The sequence below is a fragment of the Ostrea edulis genome, chromosome 4 (assembly GCF_947568905.1).
Source record: "Ostrea edulis chromosome 4, xbOstEdul1.1, whole genome shotgun sequence".
In the NCBI taxonomy this organism is placed as follows: Eukaryota; Metazoa; Mollusca; class Bivalvia; order Ostreida; family Ostreidae; genus Ostrea; species Ostrea edulis.
The window spans coordinates 74,164,445-74,189,594 of NC_079167.1; the positions used below are offsets into that span (position 1 = coordinate 74,164,445).

The 25,150-nt window shown below is 34.7% G+C and overlaps 3 protein-coding genes across 8 annotated transcripts in view; 1 reads left to right on the forward strand and 2 right to left on the reverse strand.

Annotated features, from left to right (window-relative positions):
• The window catches only part of LOC125667929 (U3 small nucleolar RNA-associated protein 6 homolog), an 82,474-nt gene extending 82,068 nt beyond the window's left edge, over positions 1 to 406 (reverse strand). Inside the window, exon 1 of the mRNA XM_048901615.2 lies at positions 217 to 406. Coding sequence (XP_048757572.2) covers positions 217 to 308 — 92 coding nt within the window. The 5' untranslated portion in view covers positions 309 to 406. The remainder of the gene's footprint in view (positions 1 to 216) is intronic.
• Positions 407 to 415: 9 nt separating this feature from the next.
• Positions 416 to 8,241, forward strand: LOC125667930 (AP-4 complex subunit beta-1-like). Of its 3 annotated transcripts, XM_056163753.1 has the most exons (4): positions 451 to 479; positions 4,974 to 5,092; positions 5,994 to 6,100; positions 6,578 to 8,241. In XM_056163753.1, exons 2-4 carry the CDS (start codon positions 5,056 to 5,058, stop codon positions 8,096 to 8,098), a joined length of 1,665 nt encoding a protein of 554 aa, XP_056019728.1. In that variant the 5' UTR covers positions 451 to 479; positions 4,974 to 5,055; the 3' UTR covers positions 8,099 to 8,241. The 3 variants fall into 3 exon arrangements, with proteins under 3 accessions (XP_048757575.1, XP_056019728.1, XP_048757573.1); XM_048901618.2 differs by lacking the exon at positions 4,974 to 5,092 and having other exon boundaries at positions 416 to 479; XM_048901616.2 differs by lacking the exon at positions 451 to 479 and having other exon boundaries at positions 4,292 to 5,092.
• Positions 8,242 to 20,144, reverse strand: LOC125667933 (uncharacterized). 4 transcript variants are annotated; one of them, XM_056163754.1, is made up of 5 exons: positions 19,735 to 20,027; positions 16,467 to 16,667; positions 14,851 to 15,126; positions 12,346 to 12,501; positions 8,242 to 11,471 (listed from the first exon to the last, which is right to left on the reverse strand). In XM_056163754.1, exons 2-5 carry the CDS (start codon positions 16,498 to 16,500, stop codon positions 11,251 to 11,253), a joined length of 687 nt encoding a protein of 228 aa, XP_056019729.1. In that variant the 5' UTR covers positions 16,501 to 16,667; positions 19,735 to 20,027; the 3' UTR covers positions 8,242 to 11,250. The 4 variants fall into 4 exon arrangements, with proteins under 4 accessions (XP_056019729.1, XP_056019730.1, XP_048757582.1 ...); XM_056163755.1 differs by lacking the exon at positions 19,735 to 20,027 and adding an exon at positions 17,065 to 17,170; XM_048901625.2 differs by lacking the exon at positions 16,467 to 16,667 and having other exon boundaries at positions 19,735 to 20,144.
• Positions 20,145 to 25,150: the final 5,006 nt, after the last annotated feature.

Consider the following 25,150-nt stretch of genomic DNA (forward strand, 5'->3'; position numbering starts at 1 on the left):
TAATTTACCAAGTTTATGAAACAAGCACCCGTGTTGTAAACACAAGTACTATATACACCATCAGTCAAATTATCACAACCAAGACAAATCTCCAGATTACTGAGACAGCAGAACTTGTTCTTGGGCCTTAAATGTCAGAACTTAGGTTTTCTGTGCACTGAAGTGAGTGGCGATTCACTGAACTCGGGAGTTACCCCGAGATCTCCCCAATCTTACTTTGTCTCTTCTTTATCGAACAGTCCTATTCTCTCCATTTGGTCAAGCTCTGGAATGAGCTCTTCCATGCTTTGTTGTACAAATTCGGCCATGGTTAGGTTTTAAATCACAACTGTAAATGTAAACAGTTCACACGTGCCTCCCTCGTCTGTCGGAAATAAAGACTTTTCTACCTCAGACACAGAAGAGTTCCAATGATCGGAAAACAGGTTCCTAAATTAGCTTTCAATCACCACATCCTGTTTCACTCTCCTAAAGTAAAAGTAAGTTTTTTTTTACTATATTTTGGTAGATCTAGTGTTATGATGTATAATTCATTAAAGTAGCTTTGACCTTTTTCCCTGTTCGGCACTTAGTTCAGTAGACTTCAATTTGTTTCACCCCCCCTTTTTATCCAATTTGCTATAACTTATAGTATTTAAGCAGGTCCAGTCCAAAGACTATTTCTACCTACGTAGCTAATATGTTTTACGGCGTGACCGTGTTTGAGGGCGAAGCAAACAAATTTTGGCATTAGTATCTATATCCAAAACAGGACAAAACAACCCGAAGTTAGCACGAGGACGCGCGTACGGAGCTGTATCAAAGCATCCTAATTTTGGATATTTGATCCGCCTATATATATTGAACGTGGGAAATAATATGTTTTACGGCGTGACCGTGTTTGAGGGCGAAGCAAAAAAATTTTGGCATTAGTATCTATATCCAAAACAGAACAAAAACAACCCGAAGTTAGCATGATTTGATCCGCCAATATATTGAACGCAGGAAATATAACGCAAATGATGTAAACAGTACATTGTGACGTCATATTCAGCGTCGTATTTTAGCAGATTTACAAACTTAGCGTCTGAACCACAACAACAAACATGGCGTTAATGGTGGAGTGATTATATATGATTAAAAAAAATAAGGTTTACATGCTTTTACGAATTTTTGTAACATCTCAGAACGACGTGAACTATGGTAGACAAGATTCAAAATGGAGAAATACATGTCCACGCGATAGTATTCGAATCGACGCCATTAGCACCAAAATTTTCAAGTTCCATAGGTATGGTTTAATTTTTCATTGTTTTCCTGTATTTTCCTTTTAAACATGTATATACGTGTTACCTATAGGGAGAGCTCCGCTCTCACGGCCCTTCGGACCGTGAGAGGGCTTCGCCCTCTATTAATAGCTACCTAGGTATTTAAACCTACTTAAAGTAGCTACTTCTACCTACTTTTACCTGTCTTTAAAAATATACATAAATGATAATTAAGTCACATCTTTAAAAACAGGTCAGTCGTTTTATGTATCATGTTGTGCATTAGTCCGAAATGTCTGACGTTTTCTTGGCTTTTTTTATGATTTGGATATTTACCGTGTCCGGAAAACGTCAGAACCGGCGCCATTACGTAAACTGGAAATTCGCCGCCTCCAGCTGGAGGCGGCATTCTCGGGTCGATTTTAAATACTAAAAAGCCAAATTCAGTGTCAAACTCATAATTATGGCACGCCAAATTCACAGAAATGAGCTAAACGTAGTTTCACAGTTGATAAACTAGGGTTATCGACTGTAAACTATAGTTTACGGACCGTAAACTATAGTTAACGATTCGTTAACTATAGTTTTCATCCGTAAAACTATATTTAACGGTTGTAAACTTTAGTTTACAAATGCTAATCCAAGTTTATCTGTCTTTAAATAAACGTTAACAATAGATTTTGCTGATAAATACAGATTCACATTTGTAAACTATAATTTACATTCGTTAACTATAGTTCACAATTGTTAATCCTAGTTTCACAAATTGTGATACTGTATTTATCAGATAAACGATGTTTAACATTCGTTGATTATAGTTTTTGATCGTAAACTATAGCTAACTGCCATTTTTACTCATAAACTATATTAAACAAAACTGTGTTTATCACTTTTTTGTGAATTTGGTGCATTAAATGACTATAAACTATATCTTACAAAACTGTGTTTATCACTTTTTTGTGAATTCGGCGCATTAAATGACTATAAACTATATCTTACAAACCGTAAACTATCATTTACATTCGTTAATAATAGTTTAGACTTTTAAACTGTAGTTTACAATTGAAACCGTAGTTTACAATCGTGAAACCATATTTATCAGATAAACTATGTTTTGCAATCGCTATATAATGATTGTTTTTATTGTTAATTATAGTTTACGCTTGTGAAACATAGATTATCTGTTAACTAGGGTTTACAGATGTGAAATATAGATTAACGTCGTTAACTATAGTTTACGGTCCGTAAACTATAGTTTACAGTCGATAAACCTAGTTTATCAACTGTGAAACTATGTTTAGCTCATTTTTGTGAATTTGGCGTGCCATACATAATTAAACAATAAAACAAAGCTTCTTGTACTTACTAATATTGATTTTATGGGTTCTTTCATCACATAAACAGCCTCATGAAAACATTTTAACAAAATGTTGAGCTGTTTTGAGTCATATGACTCGTTCGCTCAAATGACAGCGAAAATTCGGTTGACTACAATACGTCAGTTTCGAGATACGAACTCTTCTGTATAGGAGGTGCATTTAGTGGAACTTTGAATGCCTAAGTGGGACAGAGTGGATATACAGCCAACGAGAAAGACGATGAAATGTATTAAAAGCAGCTTCTCTTTAAATATGTAAATGTGGGAAATACAAAATGCTATCGAAAGAAATGTTTTACCGAAGTGGAAACATACAAACAATGTCATATTTGCAAGAAATATCTTGGATATGGTACTTATGACCAGCGAAATAACATGAGAGGATAAGAATTCTATGTATTTAATTACTCCCCAAATACTTATCACTTACTTAGTTTGTGTGTCAGTCGAATTCGGGTTATCAAACAGCGTATGAGAAACTTACTGAGTACATTCACTTATGCTGTGATGAATATCTGTCCCACTCCCGCGTGTAAACAAATTCTTTCGTGCCTTACTATGTACGAGAGTTCTCAAAGGGAAATAACTCGGACGTATCTCGAAACCGGCGTATTGTGTGCTTCTGTTATCGAATTTTGGAGTCATATTTTCTTTTAATCGATATTAGTAAGTACAAGAAGCATCGTTTTATTGATTGATTAAGAGTTTAACATTGAATTCGACTCCAAAGTATTTAAAATCGGCCCGAGAATGCCGCCTCTAGCTGGAGGTGGCGAATTTCCAGTTTATGTAATGGTGCTGGTTCTGATGTTTTCCTGACACAGTAAATATCCAAATCATAAAAAGACCAGGAAAACGTCAGATATTTCGGACTAGTTGTGCATGTGCACAATTTGAATACTTTACGAGGGTGGAGAATGTAGAGGAAATGCATGAAAAATCGCCCCAAAAACCTTTCATGTAAAAATGCATGAAGGTAAACTTTAAAATTAATAGATTTGTAAGACATTCTAGACTTCTTATCACGTAGCTTTGATCCTAAGCTCCTTGAAAATGGAACTGGGAGTAGTCATTGATGCAAATTTGAAAGGTTAGAAAGTATAATCATTTTTTGTCCAATATTTTTGTGGTATTCATTGTCAGTGTAAGTGAATCAAGAAATTTGGTACACACCATATTGCGCCGTTCCTGTGTTCGGCCATGAAATGCAAGTAAAGGAGAAAGTAGGTAAAAATAGCTACCTGGAGTAGGTTTAAATACCTATGTAGCTATAAGTAGCTACGTAGGTAGAAATAGTCTTTGGACTGGACCTGATAAGCCTATTCAAGGCTATTGCCTAGTCGTTCACTGAAAGTTTCAGCATTAAATTAAAATGTACCAAATGTACACGAAGAAGAATGCGGCACAACCCTGGAGGGGGGGGGGACCAGATAGCCTACAATAAACCTCAAACCAAACCCCATTAGAATAACCATTATACTGGATATTTACTGTCATGTTCCCAGTGTAGCTCACAGGGTTTTGTTACAATCTGAGCAAACTGGTATATAATATAATATATACTGTATATACCAGTTTGCTGAGATTGTCAAAACCCTGTGGTGTAGCTCAGTTGAGATTGTAACAGGAAGGGAGAAAATGCAACAGATCAGACTGGGTTTCGAACCCACGCCCAATCAACCTCCAGTCAGGTGCTCTACCAGCTGAGCTATCTGGCCATCAGTGATCGAACCCATTGGACTGCTACATGTACATTCCTCCCCCCTTAAAGCTGTATGACCCGATGTTCATGTATTATTTTTGTACATAATTACTTTAAAGCAGATTAATTACTTTATAAAGTTATTAACTTTCCCTTAATTACATGCTTGAAACCATCTGCATGTAAAAGAAAACAGTGCGAATATTATTTAGAAAGTAAATATAGTGGGTACATATATAAATCATCCCATAATAGACGTCTATAAATAGACCCACGCGCGTCAGGGGAATCCAAACATGTATTAACTCATATGCAACTGTCTAGTTTTAAGGCTGAAAGAGCGTAAAACAACAAATTACTAAGAGGTATTTGATATTTTTATTTCTATCAAACTTATGGTACGGTACTGTTATAACAAAATACACAGCTTTACACAGATAAGACCACCGATGATCTGAAAGTTTGAACTGGTCACGTGACTGTCACTTGAAATGGCAGAGTGACGCAGTTATTTGTAAACATCGATTTAAAATCAAATAATTTGGGTTAAAACAGCTGAAATAATTTATGATATGTCGTACAGCCTCATAACTACATACGTGCGATGATTTAATAGCGTTTTTACGAGATCTTTATCCACTGGCAGGCATTTTCACCTGTCAGTTCCAGGAGTTGGTCTAAGGCACCAAATGTATTAAGCGGAAGGGAGAAAATTCAACGGACCAGTCATGGATTCAAACCTGGGCTCCCTTTATCTCCAGTCAGGTGCTATACCTACTGAGCTATCTGGCAACAAGCAATTCAACCCTTTTGACTGCCACAAAATTATCTCCCTCAATCCCAGTTACAATTGTGTGATTCCATCTACCTTTGCTTGGAGGTACCTGCCCCTTAGACTAACAGATGAAAATGTATGTTGGGGAGAGCATGATTACTTTGGGACATGGAAGATATCAATGTGTAGGAATGTAGCATGGTTAGATGGGACATAAAACAGACAAGCAAAAAAAAATTTCTTCATAAGATTTACACAATGTTTATTGATAAGCTGTCAAAATGCACAATTTGGCAATGATCTGCATACTTCTCACAAAACCAGAACTAGTGTCCTGAAAATACCATCAAGGGAGTGCAGATATTTTACCCCTAACCTCTTAAGACATTTCACCCCAAGATGGTTTGCCACTGGAGACTGTGATTTCACCCCCAGATGGTTTACCCCAAAGAATTTTCCCCCCAAAAGGTGTTGTCTGTATTATGAATATTCAATATTTGATATATTTTCAGTTATGCAAATATTGCCTTAGTATCTCATTGCCTTGTGACCTTGATTTTGTTGACATGACCTTGATTCAGGTTCTTGACACAACTTTAGATCTTGGTCAACAACACAGTAAAGTTTGAAATTATACCATGTAAGAGGAGCAAAGTTGTAGCCAAGGCAAATAAACGGACAACTAGTCTAAAATCAATATGCTTCTTATTGTGTATCTGTACACTAATTTATTTATTTTTTCATTAAATTTCACTTTTTACATAAATTTTTCATTTATTTTACTTCTTACAGAATTTAACACAAATTCCCATCAAATATGTAAAAAGATGTTGTATATATATGTAGATGTTATGAAAAATTTAACTCATTTACACATATCCCGGGTTTTAGGGAACAGAAGATCACAAATGGCCTCAGAACTGGAAATGATTGCTGCACAATTTGGGGCACTGACTGTTCACACAAATTCTGAAAGTTGTAGAATTGTGTTATCAAAGGTTTGTATTCAATTCAAAGATACATGTTGCTTTCTCATTCAAACAATTTTTACAAACCGATATAAATTCCTTGATGCTTCACTGTACAAATACTAGGGGTAATGTACTAGTTACTTACACTTGAATAATTTCATACACGAGTTAGTCAGTTTCAAAATATATGATTACAAAATTATTACATCGAAGTGTTGATTTTCAGTTTAGTAGGTTGTGGAGATTTACCCTTTACACACTGTGAATAGCTTTGGCAATCCCAATCTAATTAAAATTAGCTATTTTGAATCTGCTACCGCTTCTCTTGAGAAGCAGTAGCGGATTCAAAACAGCCAATTTTAATTAGATTGTAGCAATCCTCTACTCCCATCAATTCCTTATGTATAACACTGCATATATTTTTTATGTTATTGACAATTTTTTTTAATTTCTCATATAAAAACCAAGCGTACTGAAATTCTGAAATGACCACTTTCATTGTAGGTCATGAAGCTGCAGATGAATGGAGCCGACTGCGCCAAGCTTTTGCCGGGAATGTTAAAACTCTTGGCTCACCCAGATCTAGCCACAAAGAAGGCAGTTTACAATTTCACGGCCTTATACGCCAACAAGAACCCTGATTTATCACTGCTCGCTGTGAACACTTTAATGCAGGAATGCTCAGACAGTAACCCAGTTATCAGAGGGCTGGCCCTGAAGACCTTGTCTTCTCTAAATCACGAGTCGTTTGTAGAGTACTGTCTGCGAGGAATTAACATCGGCCTAACAGATAAGAGTGTTTATGTCCGGAGAGTAGCAGCATGCTGCTGTGCGAGGCTCTACCAGCAGAACGTGGACTTGTACAATGACGGAAGACTTGTAAACCAGTTGTACACCATGCTCAGGGACTCGGATCCCATTGTCGTTGTGAATTCTGTGATGGCTCTGGAGGAGATTCTTAGCAGGGAGGGAGGAATCGTAATCAACAGGAACATTGCTAACCACATTCTAAACAACCTCAAGGACATGACCTTGTGGGGTCAGTGCTACATCCTAAACGTTCTGCAAAAGTACAAACCCAAGACGCAGGACGAGTTGTTCAACATGCTGAATATCCTGGACACATTCCTTGTCAGTAATCACTTAGCTGTGGCCACAGCTTGTCTACAGCTATTTCTAAGTCTCATCTCATCTCTGCCTCACCTTCGACCACAGGTTTTCAAAAGATACATCAAAAACATCATGGAGGCCATTCCACAAGAAAATGCAGAGCTAGTGTTTCATATCTTGGATTATCTGAATTCTAGCAGGGATGAAATCAAGGCCGAGCTGCTACCACATTATGTCATTTTCTTCTGTAAGGAAAGTGATCCACTTTACCTGAAAAAACTCAAACTAACCGTATTACCACATCTTACTACAAAAAACAATGCCAAAGAAATTCTAGGAGAAGTATTTCTTCATGCTTCTGACACAGCGAAGGAGGTTTCGCTCCACGCTCTACAAGCAATCACTGTAATATGTAAATCCAATTCAACCACTGCACCGCTTGTTCTTAGTAAACTGAAACAACTGATTGATTCTGATGCACCACACATATTATCCAATATATTTCAGGTTCTAAGAAATTTGGACTTGAATACAGTTGACGGTGGATTGGACATTGTTATAAAAATAGCCTCCAAGCATCAGAGACTGGCTGACAGCGGGGGGCGATCAGCTTTCCTAGATCTACTATCACAGTATGGGAATTTGTTAGAGGATAGCCCATACATTCTCGAGGAGTATGTAGAAAACTTCCCCAACGAGTCAGATGTTGTTATAAAGTATGAGATTTTAATGACCTGTGTACGCGTGTTTTTCCACCACCCTGCGGCAATGCAAGGAATTCTGGGACAAATTCTGGAATTGTGTTTGCAGGATACTGACATATGTATCCAAAGTGGGGCTCGGTTTTACTACAGACTTCTCAGTAATGATGTTCAACACGCAAAAATGATTACCACAACTACGGCAGTAAATTAATGTCTCATTCTCCATGCACTGCACGAACATACATTTTGCATGTATTCATATTATAATACATATTGTTCAGTCATTTGATATGTATTCTTCATATTATTCAGTCATTTGAAGTATTTCAAAATAAATGCAAGTTAAGAGGTGAATTGTTTTTGCAGTTTTATTCCAACAGCTGTAGCAAAATTAACAAATGATTGGCATTAAAATTTGCAATGAGCTGAGTTGCAAAATTTTGCACTGTGTATTTTAAACTCAGAAGGAGGGGGTGTTGCACTATGGCAAGGTCATCTTTTGAAGCTTTAAAATCATCTCTTCATACCTGCAACTCTTTGGTAACCGACTGTCAAAGTTTCCATTACATTCATGTTTTCTCATATTAATATCTTTAACTCTTTTCAAATGGTATTTATGAAATACTCAAGAGTAGTTACAAAATACGCAATACAATACATGTACTTATGCCCTTTTCCCTATTGGATATGGTTATTCTCAGTTCATTAGAAAAGCTCATGTTAAAAATACAGTTTAGAAACCACATTGTGATTTTAATTTTTTGATTTCTCAAATATCATAGTCATATTTACTCCAAATTTTTGTGTAATCAGGAAACAGAAAATTGAATCCCCCTTGAAATATAGCCTTCAAAAATTTAAGAGCTGTACTTTTCAACTCTGCTAAGCATACATCACAAAAATTAACAGGCTCATGGCACAAGGTTTACTAAATTTTGGATGGGGCCTAAAAGTATGTATTAAACCAGACATAAAATAAAAATAAAAAAGATGCGTATAAAATATAAACTCATGACTGGTACATGTACTTTAAAGTTTAAGTATAAACTAAATTGATATCACAATTGTTTATTTTAAGTTCAATTAAATATGTTCTAATTGATATGCAAAATATTTCATTTCTCCCTCTCAATTGTACAGTACAGACATGCATGTGGTTTAATAATAATAATAAATAAAATCTACATAGCGCCTTGTATAAAACAAATTACTCTAAGGCGCTTTACAAGGGTAGCGGTGAGGAATGCAACAATAAAAAATAAATTAAATGACAGTATGACATAAAATCTTGCATCTATAAAATTATAAAATAAAACATTATTATTATTAAAGAAACAATTTTACAGATTTAAGTGCATTATGCAATAGACTTTTACAACTTAATTAGTAAGCAGGGAAGTGGAGGTGACTACCAGTTTATCCAAGGGCTGAAGGCCGAATTCAAGATAGACATCAATACCCCAACTGTATGAGGTCGCAATCACTATTGGATTTTCAATATTAAAGATTTGGGGAAAATGCTTGAAAATAATTAAATCATTGAACAGACACATGTCATTGTACACGTAGTACAATATCACATCAACTGTCATGTTTGTGTCCTGTGTGGTATTTTCTTCTGTTAAGGATGGTAAGCATGTTCAGCTACTGTCTGACATCACTATCTAGATGTGTGTGTTGATCTTCTATAAAGTTGAAGCATGCTAATACAGATATGAAACTCAAACTTCTATGATTAAAGGATGCATTGGATGATAGGTTTGTGATCCAAATTTTACATCTGAATACGGCGATTTTACTCAGGCATAGCTTAAATTATTAGATCTTGTATATTGTAAATGTAAGTGAATAACATCTTGGAGGGGACACATTTCAGAATAATTATAATCTAGTATTTTGTGGAGTACTATACATTTCATACTCTGTGCAAAAGTACTGTCACACCATTTTCAGGTTTATCAATCTTTGTATATTTAGGGTTTCTTGAAAGAGAATATTTTCTAGTTTACACAAAATGATGGGCACATCAAATTAAATGAAAATCATGATTTCGTACGGACTACAGTTAGTAGTTAGGGCTATATGGACCATGGATATCGGCCTAGGTAAGTGTTATAGATTTATCTTATTTTGTTGATATGCACCTCCATCACTTCTAGGTATTCTTAAATTTGAACCTTAAAGTATCAATGGCCTGTCGGAAAAGGTATACATGTACTACAGAATTATCTTTCAGTTAATAACATCAAAAAATCCCCATATTATTCATAGCACCAAGGTATTGAACCTAGTAGATAAAGGACACTAATTGGGTAAAGCTGCACGAGATGCATTTTCTGAGGAACATCATTCCCAATGGTCACTTTAATGGTAGTTGCCTCAATGCTCCTGCATGTAATGTCAAATCAAGGCTGTGTCTCTAAAGTGGGCTGTACTTTTCATTAATAAAGTGGTAGCAAAATATACAAAAGTATTGAACATGTATGATAAGTCTCGTGTTAGGGGTCTATCTTGAGGGCTTTGATGCCATCAGGTTACATCCTGGATTAAGGAGAAATGCCACACCAAAGAAATCGGACAAGATTGAAAAGTGGAGGATATGTACAATAATATTTTGAAATTGAAAACTCCTTTAATACTTTATTTAGTCAAAAATGCAGTTTTTGGGGAAGGTAATCTCTCAAAAATTTAAAACCCTTGCTGGACTTGATACCGTGATCTACAGATCAGAAGTTGATATGTTAACCGACTGAGCTACCCAGCTAGGCAATCAGATTTCAAAGAAATATACAAATGTTGCTGATATTTATATTTTCATTCATGTTTTAAAAGGAAGTCAGCCATTATGATGATGTAGCATACATCCTTAACCAGGGGCCTCAACATGCACACATGTGGAGTGTACCCCGCCCTTGGAAGCTGATTATGAATACTGCTGACATTCATCTAAAAGACTACTGTAGCAATGTTTCAACATGAGTTCAAGCAGATTAATTAATATTTCTGGATAAATCCACATGTGTTAGCCATGAAATATCATATGTACCAATGTCAGATAATCTGATAGATCTCCAAGCTTAATGTCAGATAATCTGATAGCTCTCCAAGCTTAATGTCAGATAATCTGATTAGATCTCCAACTTATATCAAAGTAAAGATCGTTTTCACAATCACTTACCATGCAATAAACTTTCAAAATTCAAAAATAATATCAAATGGTTTAAAACTGACACCAAATGAAATAAAATGTAATGATACATGATCCCTCATCACAAATAAAAATATCATCACATGCACATTCATCAATTGACTATAACTGAAATTGACTCAATAGAAAACACTCCCTAAAACATTGATTGCGGATCAGTCAGGTTTTAATTTACTATCCTCTACCACTGTCTCGATCATCTCCTTCAGCAGGCGGTACCGTTTTGGTGGCAGGTACTGTTTGGATTCTGCGTATTCTTGTTTGAGTTTGCTCAGTCTGTTGTGTGCCCGTAAAAACTTGCTGTCATAACATTGTATGTGGTGCTTCAGCTCTTCATTTTCTATCGCGATCTCGGCTTTGTGCATATCTGTCACCTCTGTAAATGATTGACGGGAGTTACATGATGAGATGTAAATGATTGATAGGGGTACGAATTGTAAACAGAATATGCATACCATAATACATGTACATCAGCATAAGTCTCCAGCAATTTTTCAGATGAATATTATTTTTATTCATCTGTCAGTGTTCATTGACGAGAGAAGAAAATAAGACTTGAATTTATCATCAAAGATTGCAAACGAAATCCTTGTGCATATATGATTGCCTATGAGTAATGACAGTGAACATAATTAGAAGCTAATGTGAGCAAGTCAATTTGACCCGTTCCTCCTCTTTTATACAGATTTACTGACATCACAATAGTGACCTTTTGACCTCTACCCCGATGTTCTACAGATTTACTGACATCACAAAAATGACATTTTGATCTCTCTCCTGATGTTCTACAGATTTACTGACATCACACGTGACATTTTGACCTCTACCCTGATGTTCTACAGATTTACTGACATCACAATAGTGACCTTTTGACCTCTTTCCTGATGTTCTACAGATTTACTGACATCACAATAGTGACCTTTTGACCTCTCTCCTGATGTTCTACAGATTTATTGATATCAAAATAGTGACATTTTGACCTCTCTCCTGATGTTCTACAGATTTACTGACATCAAAATAGTGACATTTTGACCTCTCTCCTGATGTTCTACAGATTTACTGACATCAAAATAGTGACATTTTGACCTCTTTCCTGATGTTCTACACATTTACTGACATCACAATATTGACATTTTGACCTCTCCCCTGATGTCCTACAGATTTACTGACATCACAATAATGACATTTTGACCTCTCTCCTGATGTTCTACAGATTTAATGACATCACAATAGTGATATTTTGACCTCACCTCTCCTCCTCTGCTGAACTGCCTGACTCTCCCCGTGCCCTGCAAATTCTCTACATGACTGAAGAAATCCTGCAGCTCCTTTGCGATGGTCATATCGAGAAGCCACAGCATCTTTCACATGTAGCTCTACACAGGCACTGGAGTTGTGGTTAAAAGCTACAAGTACAAATACTCATCAGTAGTATTACCTTAGATATACTCCAACATTTCTCTACAACAGCTATCGTCCCAATATACTACAGCCATTCTATTCTACAGGTCCGTGAACTATGAAACAAGTGTAACAGGAAGGAAGAAAATGCAACGCACCAGATCGGAATTCGAACCCGGGCCCCCTGAATCTCTAATCAGATGCTCTACCAACTGAGCTAACTGGCCACTGGCGATTGAATACGGCTGACCGTTACATTCCTCCCTCCTTAAATGTCTTCACACCTGAAGACATCAACCCAGGATCTTTATCCCCTGGCAGGCATTTTCACCTGTCAGTTCCAGGGGCTGGTCTACGGCACCAAATGTAACAGGAAGGGAGAAAATGCAACGAACCAGACCGGGATTCAAACCCAGGCCCCCTGATTCTCTAGTTAGGTGCTCTACCAACTGAGCTAACTGGCCACCGGCGATCGAATACGGCTGACCGCTACATTAGCAACAGACCCACAGCTACAAAGCTTGGTTATAGAGGGATGTGATCCAGAATTGCAATCAGCCAAGGCCTGATAATGCACAACTACATACACTGCATGTCTCAGGATCCTTACATACTAAAAAAACACACCTAAAATTTACTACATGTACAATGTATATTGTTATTGGAAATATTCAAAAGATTTCCTCAAGAAATCTGTAGATCTCTATTCTGTCCACTTTGTTTCATGTTGTCATAACTCCCAACAAATATAAAATATAGAACCTAGCTATAGATGCTTGAAATTAAAGTGCGTTTTTCTGATCAGATGATATTAAAGAATGTCTATAAAGCACCTATAATGTGTCCCTTCCTTTGCCCCAGAAGTGTACATTTGAACAAAATTAAATCTGCACTAATGGAAGATGCTTGAGTATTATTTTAATTAGTTAAACTGCACGTATCCACTCTGTTCTTCATCAGGCCTGAAGGTTATACAACTTTTATCGTACTCGTACTCAAACTCAGGCATTTTTGTTTTGGGTATAACTCTGAGCAAGTTTCGAAACATACTCGAAAAATCTTGAGCATGTACTCCATTTGAGTGCGAGAATGATTTTATAAAAGTTTTATAACCTTCACTTTTGAGTATGAGTACGATTTAGAGAACATAGTTTGAGTCTGAGTACGAGAATGTGCTCAAAAAAGTTTTATAACCTCCAGCCCAGAAGATTTTCACGATTTTTTCCCTACCCTGTACATGTGCTTATTGTAGCTCATGTTAAATTAAGCACAACTGGATCTGATGCACTATTTGGCATAAACATGAATTAGCGCTTGTTCAATATTTGATAATGGACCAATGGAGGCTTTCATATATCAGCACAACCATAAATTAACACTCTGCTTTACCACCAAAGCTTTAAAATATGAGTCCTACTAAAGTGACCTTGCACAGCAATCTTATATAAAACTATTTCTATAACTCCTATAATGGAAAAGTTCTATAGAAGCAAACGTCAATTCTTGACTTCACAGTTTTACAATTATTCCCATCCTATTTATGGTAGCATCTTCTACTACTACTAGAAAAGGACAAGACTCTCTATTTAAACCAAATTTGTTTTTCTTGGACCATGGACTCTTTGTGCCAACATTGGCAGAAACTAATGCAGTAGTTATGGAGAAGTCAGACATGTGAAAAGTTAACACACAACAGACAGACTTTTATCATAAAAGTTAATCTAAGCCTTCAGATTAGTGGTACTCACTATATTATAAGGGAAATCATAAAACTGTTCTACTGCAGGGTTGAAAATTACAGCCCACCCACCCATCTGAGACGGTCTACTTCACAGATAGGCGGCGAGACACGAAATTTCACACGATAACCTGTCAGTCGGGCTAATTTTAACAGTGTACAACAAAAACTAAGCTTTATTAGTAAATTCATTGTGTTGAATAATAAACATCACAAAACTGAAAATCAGGATGGACAAATTTTGAACAGGACTAGCAACTTTTGAGAATAGCCAGCCTCGTGACTGGCAACTTTGAGTGTAGCCAGCCCTGTGACTGACAACTTTTGAGTGTAGCCAGCCCTGTGACTGGCAACTTTTGAGTGTAGCAAGCCCTGTGACTGGCAACTTTTGAGTGTAGCCAGCCCTGTGACTGGCAACTTTTGAGTGTAGCCAGCCCTATGACTGGCTCATAATTTCATTGAGTTTCCAACCCCATTTCCTGTGAAGTAACATATCTTATCCTTGTATTCCAAAATTTTAAAATCTTGTTTTACAAATAATACAGCACCTTGTAGTCTGTAATACAATGAAGACAACACACACAAGATATAGGCTTGTATAACACTTAATTCTTACAGTGATCAATGCCCTTGTTCTGTACGGAGTGCTTGTGATCGGGGACCCGGCACTGCTCTAAAACCTCCTCGCTGGTCGCATACTTAATGAGATGTTTCAGTTTGTCGTAGCTGGGCGTGAGGTCATGTTTTGTCTCATTGTAATGTCTCTTCAGGTTCTCTATCACTTTGTATACATTATCTTTGTAAATACGTCGGAGGTCATCCAATTCCTTACGTAACTTCCTGTTCTTTTCCTTTAACTGGTCTTTTGTCTTTGGTAATGGTGGAATGTTCACTAAAAGAGAGATGAATGGTTTAATTCTAAAAAAAAAAAAAAACAACTTGCAAATGATCTAGCTGGGATTTACAACTCCTTTATAAAAATCTCCATAAAGAACACTCGATATAAACACAAAAAAAGATGCACAAGTTGAATTACATTTTCTGGCTTAGTTTCATTGTAACAAGTACAAATTCCTAAAAAATACGGGGTTTGTAAATTTTCTATCATGTTCAAAAGTTGAAATATATATATCATCCCTCCCTATATAACTCGAAATAACAAATTTTCTCCATTGTTTTGTACTTCATTGAGAAATCATAGGAATAAATTACATTCCATATGGGAAATTGTATTCATTTTACTTATAAAAGCATAAATTCAGTTTTCATTTTCATCAATTTTGAAAAGAGTTTTTTTTTGTAGCAACAATTGTCATTAAATGTCTGATGAATTACAGTGGTGTTTAATCTTTATTCCTGTCCCTTCCTGTCCCCTCAGTAACATAGCAGACTGCAGGTAAATGATGGGTCAGAAAATAACCAGGTAAACCACGGGTCATGAATAAAACCAATTCAGAAGATATATAATAAAACATAAAGCAATGACCTCCTTAACAAATATAAAAAATTAGCTCTTAATAAATGAATAAAAACATGCTCAGGTGTGTTTTGACCTTTTAAAAGAAAACTAATTATAGTACATGTATGTAAATGCCGTCCTAGAAATATATCACATCTCAAGTCCCACAAAACCTTGTAGTAGTCACAGTGATAAAAATATATCTGCATTATACATATACAGGTATACAAAGATATTTGAATGATGATTAAGTTGTTTCGGTTCCTGAACTATTTATGGGAATTAAAATCCATGAGACAGAGTTTAAATATAGACTAAGAAATCCTGCCATATCAGATCAAAACAACATCAAAACATTGGGTGGTTTGAAGCCATGCAGTTGTTACAAACATAAATTTCAAACTCCACAAATAACTATCACAGGAGCTGATGCAGCAAGCATTATTTCACTAAAAATTTATGAAATTCTGCAATAAAAACCAGCGGAAACTTATTGCCCAACACTGGATTAGTTTTCTGCCTGAAGGCATAACACCATCAAAACCCAATGTTTGCACAGATAGGCAGTTTCTCTACAAATCTCAGGAACTTTTAATGACACACCCATATAAAGTTCCTAAAATTATGCAGATCACATTTCATTTTTCAACATAATTACATTTGTAAATTGACAAATTATCAAAGGCAGTGTTTATAACTTGCTAAGAGACATTTTTTTTACTTTCAGTTTAAACTCTAAATTGTGTTAGGACAATCCTTTCACCTGGACATACCTGATATAGAGTGGTCTAAACGTCCCTTCGACATCTTTGTATCACTACGATTTCATTACAAGTTTGTTTACAGCAGAATAAGGACACAATAAATCTACAGATTGTGGGTTGTCATGCATAGCCGACCATGTGCGCTGAAGAACATGCAGGTAAACTCACGGAAACTTCAAGCCAGGTTAAATCATCTCACATTGATTATCACTGCAACAGATGGATTACATTTAGAGAGATATCATCATCAATTTTCCTATCTGACATTTTTCCCACTTAAACTATTATGCAGTATCTCATATTTATCAAATAAAAAGGTCAGCATTATAAGGGATTTTTTTTTTTTAATGTTAAGATGATTTATTAAGAACATTAAAATCAACAAATCCGATTTATGTACATAATGTAAGAGTCTATTTAGTTACAGTCTATTTACTTACAGTTAACTGCGTAGAAATATACAAATTATAATGACATTTATCTAATATTAAGAATACAAATGTAAAGAAATTTAGAACAGTTTTATAGATGCATGACATTGAGTACATCAATGATTTTTTTTTTTAAATCAATTTTTAAAAGCAATCATGAAATACTTGAAACATACCCATGTCATCTGTTTATACTATATTAAACAGTGTTTTCCTAAATAAGATGTCATTATCCAACACAGGCTTTCCTAGGAGTTGTTTTCTTGAGTAAAATACAAGAATGAATCTTAATTATGTTTTGTGCAATAAATGCTGTGTCATGCTTTAAATATGGTTTTTATTGCGGAGATCCTGAAATGAGGTTTTCTGTCGAGACAAAATTTTCTTCTCAACCCAACAGTGACTAATTCTTTTGATTCGTTTAGTATATATGTTTAATCAAAGTATTGTGTGGCTGCAGAAATGTAGCTCCCTGGGGTATAAACCAAGTATAATAAAGTCCCCCCCCCCCCCCCCCCCCCCACTCCTCCTCGAGCTAGTTTATTATGGAATATGTATTTAAAATTAATGATGGCTTGTTTCTGTTATTTTTAACACCCATAATATGAACAAAACAATTATTCCTTATTTTATGGCATGCTGTTTTTACATTTATTCCCCTATAGAGATATCTCATAATTTTTTTAAGATATCTTATCAAAGTTATAAGATATTTTCTAAAGTTTATGAGATATCTTTAATATATCCTTTATAAGATATCTTGTAAAAGATGAAATATCTTATATATTTTTTCTTTATAAGATATCTCATTACTAATAAAATATATATGAGTATAGAATATAAGATATCTTTTTAACATATTTTATATAAGACCTCATAAACTTTATGAGATATCTTATAACTTTTATAAGATATGTTATAAAGGAAGTTTATTAGATATTTCATAAGATATATTATAAAAATTGAGATATCTTGTTTAATATACAAGATATCATAAAGTTTGTGATATATCTTATAAAGTTTATAAAATATCTTATATATTTTATGAGACATTTTATAAACTGCAAATTATATGAGATATCTTATAGAATATGAGATATCTGATAAACTTTCTTTTATAAGATATCTTATAAAAATTATGATATCTTATAAAGTTTTTGAGATATCTTACAATAATTTATTCATGAGATATCTTATGAAATATATAAGATATTTTATTAAGTTTATGAGATATCTTATAAAACATATATGTACATATAATGTCAGATATCTATGGCAACCATATCTATATTTATTCCTCTATAAAGATATCTTCAATAATTTAAGAGAAATCTTCTATTTTTAATATGATATCTAATAAATTTTATAAGATATCGCATATAATTTACATTCTATAAGATATCTCATAAAATATATAAGATATCTTATAAACTATATAAAATATCTCAAAAACTTTATAAGACATTTTATAAGATATCTCATAAATGAAGTTTTATAAAATACCTCATAAACTTTATAAGACATCTTATAACTTTTATAAGAAATCTTATAAAAGAGTGATCCCGTGGGGATCCGGGTTAGAATGGGTCTTCAGTATCCCTTGCTTGTCGTAAGAGGCGACTAAATGGGCGGTCTTTCGGATGAGACCGCAAAAACCGAGGTCCCATATCGCAGCAGGTGTGGTAAGATAAAGATCCCTCCCTGCTCAATGGCCATAAGCGCTGAGCATAGGACTACATTTTGCACCCCTTCACCGGCAGTGGTGACGTCTCCATATGAGTTAAATATTCTCGCGAAGGACATAAAACAATATTCAATATAAAAGTGTTTATGAGATATCTCATATACTTTATAAGATATCTCATATAATTTAAAATTAATGAGATATCTTTTAAAACATATGAGATATCTTATAAACTTTCTTTTATAAGATATCTTATAAAAGTTATGATATGTTATTAAAGTTATAAGATATCTTCTAAAGTTTATACATCTTACAAAAAATAAATTTATAAGGCATCTTATAAAATATGTAATTTTTAAGTTATCTTTTAAAGTTTATGAAATATAAGATATCTGATAAAAAAAAAAAGATATTTCATATCTTTTATTAGATATCTTATAAAGGGTTTAAGATATCTCATAAACTTTAGATGATATCTTACAACTTTTATAAGATATCCTCTAAAATCTATGAGATATCTTTAAAGAGGAATTAATGTAAAAACAGTGTACCATAGCTATCTACTAGATGTTTTGTAAGCTGTCTTAAAAATAAATTTATAAGATTCCTCAAATAAGATATCTCATAAACTTTATGGTACAAGATATCTTGCTCAATATAAAAGATATCTTATAACATTTATGAGACATCTTGTATAGTTTATAAGATATCTTATATATTTCATGAGATATCTTATAAACTGTGAATTGTATTATTAAAAATAGAAGATATCTCATAGATTATGCAAGATCTTTTAAAGAGGAACATAAAATATATGGTGTGCCATATTATTTACATTTGCGTTTTTAAGTTGAAATGTCACTGCTTTCATCGAGAAATTAAATCCATTGGAACAGGATTCAAACAGCATGGATCAATTTTATCTGTAATCATAATAGTAGGGGGGGCTATTATCACAGACAAATTTACCGGTTCCTGTGCAGATCTATAGGGTTGGTTTGGAAACACAGATATGCCACGAGGTTAAAACTGAATTACTTTGGTGCTGAGAAACAAATAGGCAACAAAAATATACACAGCTTCAATATCAACAAACATTCAGATCTCCATGATCCTGACAGCTAGCTCCATATAGAACTTTCAACAACTGCCCATAACTCACCCGTTTCTCTTTGCATGATCTTGTAATCAACTGGGTGTTAAGAAATCTTCATAGAACGATAGAACAAGACTTGTGTCCCTGTGTACCGTGTGCCTTTGATGACTGATGGTGGCTCACCGCGGATGCAAATGCACACAAACAACCTATTTTTACACTAAATCCTGTAGTGTGTTCCCGCCAACTCGAAAGTTAATGGCGCGGATCAGAAATAAGCCCATAGAGAGATCATCTTCCGAGCTGGACCCTCGCCCCCTCCCCCTTGGCGTACGATAAGATGCCGGGCACAGGACCCCTCCGCGATAAAATTACATCTCTCTCTCTCTCTCTCTCTCTCTCTCTCTCTGCCATATTAATTAGTATATACAGTATAGTTAACTTATATATAAATACACAGAACTTTCATCCTAATCATGCCCTCAATGCAATACGACAGGGGTTCATTTTTTTTTTTTTTACTGGTTTCTCAAAAATATAACAATGAAAATATTACACCATCAACGTAAACTCTATCAAAAATGTATTTGAACTTAACACCATGCTGCTGATAAACTAATGGGGATTTTTAATGATGATAACAAAAAAGTTATGTGCTTGCTTGGAGAATTTATTTTTGAAAACATTATCTGTAAGTAAATTTATTATTATGTACAACATGAACTTGGTACGTAATTCTCATCATTGAAATGTACGGAAGCATACACATACGTACGAAAGCATATTAGGGCCGCAGCATTATCTTTTTTAGTTTGTTATAACAAATTAATAATTTGTTATTACAGATTCTTGATTTCAGGCGCGGATCCAGGAATTGCGGTTACGGGGGGCGCCACTTTATAAGGCAGGGCGTCTGGGGGCGAAGCCTTGGTGGGGGCCCAGGGGGCGAAGCCCCCGAAAGCTCCTGGATTTTACAGATTTTATAGAGCTTGAAATATATCTGCTATTTAGTCTTTTGTACTATTTTTTTATCATTTTTTATGAGGTGAAATTAAATGACGCAAATTTTAAGGGGTTTTGGAAAAAATTAAGTTCTCCTAATAAAGTAATTCAAGAAATCAATAGATTTTGTCATTTATTTCTTCGGGAGTGGAAGAAATTATTGCTTCTTACATTGTTTAGTACATTTTTCTAAACAAGATACCACGATTTACCTTAAGTTTGAAAATTTTAGGGGGGGGGGGGGGGGCGCCGGCCTGCGTCCCCCCTAAAATCCGCCACTGGATTTGTTATAACAAATTACTAATTTGTTATAACAAATTACTAATCTGTTTTAACAAATTATTAATTTGTTGTAACAAATTATCAATTTGTTTTAACAAATTAATAATTTGTTATTAATTTGTTATTTTAGATTAGTAATTTGTTATAACAAATTGTTAACAAATTACTAAATTGTTATAACAAATTACTAATTTGTTATAACAAATTACTATAATCTGTTTTAACAAATTATTAATTTCTTATAACAAATTACAAATCTGTTTTAATAAATTATTAATTTGTTATTAATTTGTTATTTTAGATTAGTAATTTGTTACAACAAATTTTTAACAAATTACTACTTTTATATTAACAAATTATCAAAGTTTGTTATAACACATTAGTAATTTGTTATAACAGATTATTAATTTGTTATAACAGATTAATAATCTGTTATAACAAATTACTAATTTGTTATATAACAAATTACTAATCTGTTATAACACATTACTAATTTGTTTTAACAAATTATCAATTTGATATAACAAATTATTAATCTGTTAAAACAAATTATTAATTATTAATTTGTTATAACAAATTATTAATTTGTTATAACAAATTTAACAGATCATCAATATCTATGACAAGAGATCATATTAGACAATCGTGAATTTTCTCTTCATAGTCTCCACATACCAAAGATCTATGTCAAAAGACAAATAAAATCAATATATGCACCCAGGGGTGCATGATCCGAGTTGCATGGGATACATTGTAAAGTCAGGAATGATGTGGCATATTTATAATTGTGAAGAACTTCAGTTTTAACCTTTTCGAGTTACTGTCTAGAAACCATATTTGTCTAAAGTTTTCAATCTATTTTCGGTCACTGTGACCTTGACCTTTGATCTCCAAAATCAACAGGGCCTTGCTTTGCTGGTATCCAACAATATATCCAAGTTTCATTTGATTCAAATTAAAACATTTCGAGTTATCCTCCTGAAACCAATTTTTTTTTTAATTTTAAATCTATTTTCGGTCACTGTGACCTTGACCTTTGACCTATTTTCTCCAAAATTAATAGGGGTCTTCCTTACCTGGTACATAACAATATCTTTAAGTATCATTTGATTCGGATTTAAACTTTCTGAGTTATCATCCGGAAACCAAATTTTTCTGAAATTTTCATTCTATTTTCGGTCACTGTGACCTTGATCTTTGACCATTTTTTTTCTCCAAAATTAATAGGGGTCTTCCTTACCTGGTACCCAACAATATATCAAAGTTTCATTTGATTAAATTGTAAACTTTTCGAGTTATCATCCGGAAACCAATTGTTGACGCCCAACCGCCCCGCCAACCTAATCTCAGTGAGATTCGTCGAGGCTGGATATTTGGACTGACGCCTCTTCCGGAAGAGGCGTCAGTCCAAATATCCAGTCTCGACGAATCTCGCTGAGATTACCGCCAACCCGCCTGCATCACCAAACCAATAGCCGAGTTCAACTTCGTTGCAACTCGGCTAAAAAGTTATTGCCCGGACAAACTTAGTATGAGGAGTGGAAGACGAATTCACACTAAATATCTCCCCTTTCTGGGAAGTTGTGGTTGTACATAAGATCTATACAAGCTATCCACACTTCAGGTGCCTGTGGTTGTACATAAGATTTATATAAGCTGTCCACACTTCAGGCGTCTGTGGTTGTACATAAGATCTATACAATTCAAGCTATCCGCACTTCAGGCGCCTGTGGTTGTACATAAGATTTATATAAGCTGTCCACACTGCAGGTGCCTGTGGTTGTACATAAGATTTATACATGCTGTCCACACTTCAGAAGCCTGTGGTTGTACATAAGATTTATACAAGCTGTCCACACTTCAGAAGCCTGTGGTTGTACATAAGATTTATACAAGCTATCCACACTTCAAGTGCCTGTGGTTGTACATAAGATCTATACAAGCTATCCACACTTCAGGTGCCTGTTGTTGTTCACAAGACGTTTACAAGCTATCCACACTTCAGGCGCCTGTGGGTGTAATCGGTGGTGCACTAATTGTTTACTACAATTCAAAATCCTGTTGTGGTTTTACTGTGCATTATGACAATTTCATACTGAATTTGTTCTGAGCCAATGTTTAAACTATACTCGTGTAAGTCAAAATGCCTTCCGGGACCCTTCGTTGGTCAATATAAAATAGTTTGTACATACTATCGGAAAAAAGAAATGCAAGTTTATTTTCGATAGTTATTATTTTACATGGTTCATTGATGATTAGTTCATTTTTTGGGGTTTCTCAATTATTTCATCATTACTGAATACATATACACATATATTTTGATGATTTTTGTTGTCCTATCACGGACGGTATAATTTGCATGGATAAGCGTAAAAACCCGGGCACCTACGCCGGTTCCCGATCCAAAACCAGTACTTAGCGTGTGTGTGTCCACCCCCACAATGAGGGGCTCGGTTGTCAGATATTGAAGTTTTGTATCATTTGTTCTTGAATAATATATAAATAAAATCAACCACCAAAAACCGCTCTTTTTGTCGTTTTAAAAAAGGTATATCATATGTACATTAAAAAAAAAGTACGTACATATGTCAATATGATATACCTTTTTTAAAACGACAAAAAGAGCGGGTTTAGATGGTAGATTATTCAAGAAGAAATAACACAAAACTTCAATATCTGACAACCGAGCCCCTGTGTCCTGCCCTGGCGTCAATCGCTGCTCGTAGTCTCCTTAACATTGACACCATCAAGGTGTTTATTGACCTTTGAGGGATGAGTAAGGGCCTCCGTGAGAATTAAATTTCGTCCACGCGTCTAAAAAGTTGTAGTACAAAAACCAAACTTGCGTTTCTTTTTTCCCCGCTAGTATATAAAGTAAACATACCAGACAAATTATCTCGTAATTACAAGAAAAGACCTCGTACATGTAAGTACAAGTCAATTTTCTCGTGTTTCCTAACAATATTTGCTTTTGTGTTTGTCTTGACCTAATTCTTAGAAATGCATATTTAGAATGTTTTTAATGCATAACAATTTTATAGGGGAGTTTTCTAGAACTATTTTAAACCCCTATCCAGATTACTCCTATATCTATATCAACATTTAGTTAAGAATTATTCTGTAAGAAATCAAGACAAATCATCTAACAATGAAGACCATATAGCATAGGCGTAGCTTGGGTTCGAATATTACCGAGGCAGGGGGTCTGGGGGGCTGCGCCCCCCAGAAGCTATCGACATTTTAACAACGTAAAAGGTGGGTTTTTTACCGAGGCAGCTGCCTCGGTTGCCTCAATGGAAGCTACGCCACTGAATAGATAGCTCCTACTTGTATAGTGATACCCACCGTCGGATACCCACCGGTGATGTCGTTTTTTAAAAGTTGAGTAAAAGATAAGATCACCGTGGGTATCCGACGATGAATGATACTGGTTTCTGTACAGAAGTTATGACGTCTGTATTCTAATGATAACGCGTTATTACCCCCCCCCCCCCCCCCAAAGAAACTTAATATAAAAACTGGGTTTTTTTTAAAGCAGTTTAAAAAGACACTACAGCTCATTTTAAAAATCATGAAATGACAATTTTCTCAAATTGTTTGCGTAATTGAATGTATGAACTTTGCGCAAATAACACTTGTCTAAAGTTGAACAATCTTCTCCTTTCGGTCTTCAGAGCATTGAAAAAGATGCCCTGCTTTGAGGGCCTCTAGTTTCTTTAACACATAAGCTTATTTCTAACTTAAAAATCACAAAGGAGTCTTCCATTCTTAAAAAATCTGTATATGATAAGGGCTTTACTTTCAAAATTGGCCCTGGCTTCAAAATTATAGGTGCATATTTGTCGGCCAAAAGTGAGCCCCCTCCCCCAGTAAATGCCATTCAAGATCGAGTTGAATCTCTATCCAAAAAATTCTCATGAAATCAAAAACAGTTTTCAGGAATGTTTAAAGTTTCTTCTTATAATTTTGGAATAATTTTATGACAACCCTTTGCTGAGGTATGAGAATTTAAACACAATTCCTTTAGTTTTATCAGCACTCATTCTTTGTATATGTGTATACATATAGTTTTTGAACTGCAATTGTTGCTCATGTTAAATAAATAAAAATAATGTCACAAGTATTGACATTTCTATAACTGATGGTGTTTATTTCTTTAAAACTGAGGAAAATGTCAATAATTTTTTATGATATGATT

What these genes read in the sequence shown, in the direction of transcription:
- LOC125667930 (XM_056163753.1), top strand. Translation starts at nt 5,056, where the DNA reads ATGGATTCAAACCTGGGCTCCCTTTATCTCCAGTCAG. An exon ending in CTCCCTTTATCTCCAGTCAG is followed by an intron (nt 5,093 to 5,993) that starts GTGCTATACCTA and finishes CCCGGGTTTTAG; the next exon opens with GGAACAGAAGATCACAAATG. An exon ending in GTAGAATTGTGTTATCAAAG is followed by an intron (nt 6,101 to 6,577) that starts GTTTGTATTCAA and finishes CTTTCATTGTAG; the next exon opens with GTCATGAAGCTGCAGATGAA.
- LOC125667933 (XM_048901623.2), bottom strand. Translation starts at nt 15,902, where the DNA reads ATGCAGATATATTTTTATCACTGTGACTACTACAAGGTTTTGTGGGAC. An exon ending in AGGACGGCATTTACATACAT is followed by an intron (nt 15,127 to 15,814) that starts GTACTATAATTA and finishes TCTCTCTTTTAG; the next exon opens with TGAACATTCCACCATTACCA. An exon ending in GAACAAGGGCATTGATCACT is followed by an intron (nt 12,502 to 14,850) that starts GTAAGAATTAAG and finishes TTGTACTTGTAG; the next exon opens with CTTTTAACCACAACTCCAGT.